Source organism: Lactuca serriola, chromosome 5 (assembly GCF_051521515.1).
Source record: "Lactuca serriola cultivar US96UC23 chromosome 5, Lser_US96UC23_V15, whole genome shotgun sequence".
NCBI lineage: Eukaryota > Viridiplantae > Streptophyta > Magnoliopsida > Asterales > Asteraceae > Lactuca > Lactuca serriola.
The window spans coordinates 270,152,688-270,160,599 of NC_136412.1; the positions used below are offsets into that span (position 1 = coordinate 270,152,688).

The window sequence follows — 7,912 nt, forward strand, 5'->3', positions numbered from 1 at the left end:
GGGCGTACGTGAGCCAATAAGTAACCCTAATTTTAGGATGTTGCACCATATTTAAACCTTGTGATAGCCTCACTAGGTCATTCTTAGACAACCTCCATCCCCTCTTGTCCAGAAAATCGAACCCTAAGTGAGATCTTGAGAGTTTGAGCCTAAAGTGTCATTTTGGGTGCTTTGTGAAGGAGAAGAAGAAGTGAACCATTTGGAGTGGTGCTTGGAGCTTGAAGATCTGAGATTTGTTCTTCATTTTCTTCCCTTGTGAGGTAAAAAGCTTCCATCTTTCTAGATCTAGTATGGTGTCATTTTTGTACTTTTTGAGTCCATGGTTGGGTTGTTGAGCCTCTTGATTCACTCCAGAAGTGGTTGATGGTAGATCTAAGGTCCTTTAGGTCTCTTTATCCATAAAAATGCAAGCTTTATGGCATTTATGGTCATGCACGAGTTAAGTCATTTCTTAAGCTTGTTTGAGCTCTAAAAGCCTCATTAAGCCATGCATGCACATAAAGTTGACAACTTTATGTGATAAACCACCTTAAGGAAGTCAGATCTAAGTGATGGAGTGAAGTCTTATCCGTTTAAGAGCTGAATGAGAAATTTGGTTAAGAGAGTGGAGTACGTTGGGCGTACAAGCAGGTACGCTACGCGTACAAGCCCTTAAGCGAGTATGTTGAGCGTACGAGCTCAACATACTCAGTTTTAGGCTATGTTGGGCTTCTCAGTTTTGGGCTATGTTACGATTTTGATGTCTTGGGCCTTGTTGGGCCATCATAATTCTCTTGTTGGGTTGTTGATATGTAATTGGACTTTTTGGTTAAAGGCCCATGAAAAGGTTTGGGCCAAATTTAGAAAATTGGGCCACAATTGGGCTTTGGGTGATTATTTTTGGAATTTGGGCTTTTGGATTAGTAGATTGGGAGTTCGCCTTGGGCCAAGTTGGGGAAAGGGTAAAAAGGACTTTTACCCTAGTTTGGACTTTTAGTGTGAGTTGGGATCTAAATATTAATTGGATGTTATTTTGTGATAGCACAAGGATTTTAGTGGGTCAGTGGCTAGAGATTTTTCTGTGAGATTCAACAGTGCGAGGTGAGTTTCCTCACCATGTTTAGCGGGTCTAAGGCACCAATTTTGGCCCATGATCTATTATGCTAGAATACTAGATGTCTGTGTGACTCTTGTATGTGTATGTGTTTGTATGCTTACTGGACGGGGCTCGATGGTTATTATGTATGCTGTTATGTGTTATGTTTATAAGATTTGTATGTGGGTGGGGCCTGTTATACAAGTTTGGGTGGGGCCCGTTATGCAAGTTTGGGTAGGGCCCGTTATACGAGTGTGAGCGGGGCTCGTTATACTCAGTGGGTGGGGCCCATTATGCGAGTGTGGGCGGGGCCCTAAACACTCATTGGGTGGGGCCCTTTATGTGTTTATTTATGTATGGTATGTGGTATTTTGGGGAACTCACTAAGCTTTATGGTTACGATTTTCAATTTATGTTTTGGGTACTTCATGATCGAAAGGGAAGGTCTGGGAGGATTGTAGAGCACACACCACATTTTTCCGCATTTTGAGATTTACTCTGATATGTTTTGATGTAGTGACATACTTTGATCTTTTGGGGATGTATAACAATGTTTGGGTTAATGTTTTTATTAAATCAAAAATGAAAATTTTGGGGCTTATTTTTGGGACGTTACAGTAGGTTCAAAGGGTAACACCTACATACCTTATGCATGATTCAACTGTTGGATTTTACCTAAGCAGTTTGAAATTTTTGAAGCAATTTTCAATCATGTGGGGGATTGTTGAAAAATTAGTTTTACTAATTTCCAAAAATGAGTTTTTCCAATTTTTGAACACAAATTTTGAACTCTAAACGTAATAAAAAAGGAGAAATGATTATATATTCATGTTCTCCTCCGTGCTACCTTCGTTTTGATATATTGCACGTATAAAACGAACTAAAATTGAATGAGAAATTACTTGTCAAAGTAAGGTAGTTGAAAGAGATTAAAAAGGAGTTAACTGGGTTTTGTTCCATCCCGCAAAAGAAAATGGGTTTATAACTACAAAAGCTTGCTACCTTTGTAAGACTTATATGACCAAGGCTCTCTTTTTCATGCACACACAAGGTGGGTGCAAATGCAAGCCAGTTTAGCTTTGGGCTACTAAACTTGTGTGTGAGCGCTCGTCCTGCGGGTATGAATGCACATCCGGTCGACTAGAAAAGTTCAAGGACCTTTTTTCAATTATTTTCTTTTGATTTACAGTTATAAACCCGAATTCAAGGATATTAATAAGAAATTTCGATTTTGGTCTACCAATTAATTATGCCATTTAATTGACAGTTACATTTTTTTATGTATAATGACATTATTATGATTTATTGTATAAATAGAGCATCTCCTTGACTGTTTAGATTACACCGAATGAATCGAAAACAGTCTCTTTTTTCTCTCTTGTACTTCTGCTTCTTCTATTTTTTGCTACAACCAAGGTATAATTCGGGCCAAGTGAGGGTTCAGACAATCTAGAAGAATTGCTTTCTACTGTTGTATCCTCGGAAACAAACACCCATATGTGGCAAATTTGTTTAAAGGAAACTGTGTCAAAAACAGACCTCAGTAACACTTTATTGTTTGTTTTTTCGTGTAGATCCTAGGGTTATATTTTTCCTAGCAGTACACGATTATTTAACCAAATGTTCAAGTAATGAAAGTCCAAAGTCAACAATCTTTCTCTTATGTAATTGATTTTATATCAAACCTTGCTTTTGTTGAATTGTGTTCTTAAATCTTAGTATAATTCTATTTTTTTTTCTTTTAAACACATCAAAAGATCAAAATCTCCCATTTTTTTTTTATTTTAGTTTTATAAGTGTTTGTACAACAAGATTTTCATAAAAATAACAAATTGAACCAATCTCCGTGGATACGATCCCTTTACTATTTCTTGTGCAACATTAAAGGGTATTTATTTTTGTTGGCCTCGACAACCACCATTGAGAAACAGGGAGAATGGATCTACCGGTAATGACGGGCAAACCAATTCAAAAAATCTTCAGTGGAGTTTTCTCTATTGGTTCGTCGAATCACGTCGTTGATCTGGGGATTAAGGAGTGTGTTAATCGATAGAGGTAAAGGTAGCCGATAAAGGGAGGAGGAAGACGATCGACAATGGATAAGGGAGGAGGCAGTCGTCTTTGATCGTCAGTGAAGAGAGAGAGAGAGAGAGAGAGAGAGAGAGAGAGAAGGAAAAGGTTTGACCAGAATCAAGTATAAGTTATCTTATCCTTAAAATGCCCTCCGATTAATTTAAATAAGATACCCCCGTTGTTTTTTTCCAAGTTTTTACAATAATTTTTTTCCAAGTTTTTACAATAATGCTATAGATCATTTATTTTTGATCTAACGATCATTGTTTGGTTTTCGGAAAACTATAGGTTCTCAAATGATATTTCCAGATGATATTTCCTCTCCCCCCTCTCTCTCTTTCTCCCTCTCTCTCTCTCTCTCTCTCTCTCTCTCTATATATATATATATATATATATATATATATATATATATAATAAAAAAATTATTTGTATTAACTCTTTGCAAATACTTTATGTTATTAAAAATAGCTTTGTAAATTTTATTTGGAGAATTGTGATAAAAGTAAAGTCATCTTATATAGTTAATTTTGAATTACTTGTCACATTATTTTTACATTTTTTTTCATCAAATAAAAAAAATTACATTTATCTAAACAATTTTTTTCATCAAATAGACTTACAATTATAACACACATTCAGAAAACTTTTAGTCTTTTACACATGGATTTATTTATATATTACACCTAAATTTAAATTTAATATGTATATCATAAATTAATGCTAAATTAATTTGTAACATAGTACTTACAATTAACAAAAAATATCATAATTTCATAAATTCAATTTGTGAAACACGTTCCCCTCTCGTAAAAACTGAACGGAAACTGTAATTCGAATTTCTTTTAACAGATATTCCATTAACATAACGAAAAAGAAATGAAATTATTGAATAGAAAGGAACCAAGTCTACCATAATTGTCTTGGTCTCTTGATGGATGAAGAGTTGAATGTTTGTTGATCTTTATTGGAGAACACTCTCATTGACCTTGATATCTGATGATCCATGGCGGATGATGGATTTACCAGAATACCCAAATCATCTGGCCATAAGTTACCCAAATCTCCATTGTTGTCAGAATCATGTGCCATAAACGGCAACGTACATGTACCGCTGTCATATCCCTGTCACCATATCACAAATCCCATTTTAGAATCTTCAAATGATTCGATACATAATTTATGAACAGTTTTAGGATTACAAACCTCGTAGAAGAAACCGTAATTGGAAGCAGAAGGATCGACGAACTCTTCACCATGCCACCCAGGTAACGTCTCTATCAAATACTCCGACATGCTTCGGGCCTCTATCGAAGCGCCTTCTCCATGGCTCACACCGTTACAATAATCGTTCACTGATGTGGAATTGTTAGTTTGGGAAACAACGGAGTTTATTCTGCTATCGGCTTCTCTAGATCCATTTGAGTTGGAAGAACACAGAGCTTGATCCGATGAATTATCGTAAAAGGAAGACGAATCCGACAGCTTAACGCCGGCGAGAAGAAACCGATTGTGATGTTTTGTGTGTTCGTTTGCTCTGTGAATCGAAATATCACATTCTCTGCAGAGAATCGCTCGGTCTTCTTTGCAGAACAGAAACGCTTTTCTCTCCTGCGTTAGATTATCATTAACTAAGCCCAATGTAATAATAGATGCAATTTTTTGACCGATTTTGAAATCCAAACGTATTGTAGTCGGAATCATTGATTTTACCTGGCAGATATCGCAGCGAGGGGGTTGATCGGAGGAAGAATGGAGGGAGAAACGAGGGTGTTTGTTGGCGAGCTTGTTGGCATGGTGGACGCGGCGGTCACAGCCATCGCAGAGGGAGGCTTCGTCGGCGGTGCAGTAAAAGGCGGCCTCCTTTTTCTCACACATATCGCATTGAATCTTCATTTGATTATTTATCTGTGTATAATTATGGAGAGTGTGATAGGTGTTATGAGTGAGAGAGATATATAGTTGATTTCTTCTGCCAAAAAAGAATTATCATGAGACTGCGAACTAATACTTTAAGGGTACACCGTACATTTACAAATTTAGTCCTTCTAGTAATTACCTATTATATTTTTATTAATTTTTTGTAACTATTATATTTGCTAATTAGGTCAATAAAATATCATCTTTTAGTTAAATATGTCCATAAACTTAAGGTTATTCACGAACATGCCCACTAGAAATTAAAGCATAATTTGAAATGACCATTGACCAACTTTTAATCGAATTACAAAAATAATCATCGAGTTCAAAACAAATACGTTTTGGATTTATCACTTTTATATCAGACTGTCAGAAAACGATTGAAATAAACATAAACTGATTCGAAATATAACATTTTAGGTTGATATTTTACACATTTTGGACAATCCTTGATCTCTGAAAGATATGTTAGCCATACTGGATTTTAAATATTTTCTCTTTATATGGCTGTAGGTTTTTTATTGTTAATTTGAATCTCAATAGACCATTACGTTGTTTTAGTAACGAATCAATTAAGTTATGCAATATATGATGCCAAACTACGTAGATGTGTATTTAATCAATGGTATTAAATTTTATGGTTTGGTTAACTTGGTGGCTTCATCATGAAGCTTAACAAACAGACAATCATACGTATCGCTTTTTATATAAAAATAAACAAACAACATATCTTACAATGTCTGAAATCCAAAATGAACAAGTATGAAATAAGCATTTCAAAGTCTATAATATTGCTTTTTATCTTCAATCTAACAACAATGTAAAGAAACTTATGGAAATAGAAGTAGATTTCAAATTCCTCATAAACAAATGTTATTCTATATAAACCCTGACAACATTTAATATGAGAGAAAAGTAGGTTTTCTTTAAATATTTTTGATAAAAATGAAATAATTAGAATTTATATGACACCTTACACCGAAAATGGTCACAATTCGGAGTAAAATAAACAAATGAAATTAGTCCTTTCTAATTGTATAATAAAAAGTAAAAACATAGGGTCATGTTCTTGTGAAATAAGCCTAAACTTAAATGTGTACAATACCAAATCCTAGGGTTATCTCTTGTCAATTTTCAAAACTTGGAGGGTGTTTTTGCACAAACTGCAATGGATACAAAGAAAAAAGGAAGGTGGTGATGGGATTTCTGTGAGGACTTTATGGGTTCGCCGGGGTTTTTTATGGCCATTTTCCATTGAATTTTGCCTTTGTCAAAAGTCAAAGTCGGCTTATTGGTCGGTCATTTTTCCTACAATTACCATCCGAATATATGATGTTTTCAGATTGAGAAATGTTCCATTAAATCGAAAAATAAAATAAAAGACTTCGGTCTCGTTTGATAGTTTCTATCTGGGAAAGTGTTGCCTGGTAAAGTGCTGTCTAGGAAAGTTTTCTGACTAGGAAAGAAACCATGTTGTTTGATTGTACATCTGATTGACTGTGCTGAATGATGAAAAAAGTAATAAAAAATAAAAAATAAATTTAAAAAAAAGTTATTTAAAAAAAATTAATAATCTAAGAAGGAAAGAAAGAGGCGGGGTTTGGTGCATAATTGTCTTTCCAACCCATTCAGCCAGAAAGATATGATTTTGGGGCTTTCTGGGAAAGACATATTTTACCGAGAAATACCATTTTTTTTTGTGCAAATCAAACAGTCTTTCCGGTCCATTCAGCCAGAAAGATCTGTTTAGACCTAGAAAGATGCGTATCAAACGAGACCTTCTACATCTTAAAATGTCCGGGGTAATAAATAAAGACAAATATTGTTTTTGTTATATTTTATATAGTCATTTGAATTTTATAATGTCGTTCAAATTTTAAATATTGTCTAAATTTTATACGGTTATCGAAATTTATAATAATAATAATAATTATAATAAGATTAAAATAAAAAATAAAAAAGAATTGAAAACAAAAAAAAACAAAATAAGAAAAAAAAACAACAAAAAACAAAAAAATCACATGGATGAAATTGAAAAAAAAAAAGATACTTATAGTGGTAGCCTAATTTTTTTTTTTAAATGAAGTTCAAATTTCATAATTTTATATTATTCAATAGCTTAAATTACATTAATAGACGAAGTAAAAGGTCTCTTAATTCAACTTCTTAGGTCAAAGGATTTGGTTGAGCATAAGATTGCCATCATAATTTAAAAAAGGAATAATGATAAAGGAAGGCAAGCGGTGTATAATATTTTATATGTACTTTTCAGACCCAAACGGTGAATCCCCAACCAATTATGCAAGTCCTGCGTAAATGGGCACATTTGTTTATTGTATATTGGGAATTGAAGATGGATACTTTATTGGACCAAATACGTGTGTAAAAGATGAGCAAGGAATAAAATAGGAGAAATAGAGTCCAATAGCACAAGATGACAAATACGACCTTTTGGGGTTGTGTAACGTTTATCTAAGAGTAAAAGATGGGCAAGCAATTAAATAGGTATATAAAGTCTCAATATGTAACATCGTTAACCTAGGGCCAAAATAGATTTTATTAAACAAATAAATTGAAAAGGTAAAATAAATAAATAATAAAAATAAAACAAACAAATATAAAAGTTAAAATAAGAATATTGATAATTTATTCATTATAAAGTTTAACTAAAGTGAATTAGTATTTATTTGGGTCAAATATAAAAGCTAAGATTAAAACGGTAAATTAGACTAAAACCTAGTATTTAACCAAGTGTTGACTTGATTAACCCTTGTAAGGACCATTATGTTAAGATCATTGCTACGAAGGGATTAACTAAAGTGAACTAGTGTAAATATAGTGTAAATA

General features: G+C 33.6%; 1 protein-coding gene across 1 annotated transcript; it reads right to left on the reverse strand.

Annotated features, from left to right (window-relative positions):
• Positions 1-3,898: 3,898 nt before the first annotated feature.
• On the reverse strand, positions 3,899-5,131 carry LOC145054280 (B-box zinc finger protein 21-like). Its single transcript, XM_079002433.1, has 3 exons — positions 4,859-5,131; positions 4,352-4,756; positions 3,899-4,270 (listed from the first exon to the last, which is right to left on the reverse strand). Exons 1-3 carry the CDS (start codon positions 5,039-5,041, stop codon positions 4,055-4,057), a joined length of 804 nt encoding a protein of 267 aa, XP_078858559.1. The 5' UTR covers positions 5,042-5,131; the 3' UTR covers positions 3,899-4,054.
• Positions 5,132-7,912: the final 2,781 nt, after the last annotated feature.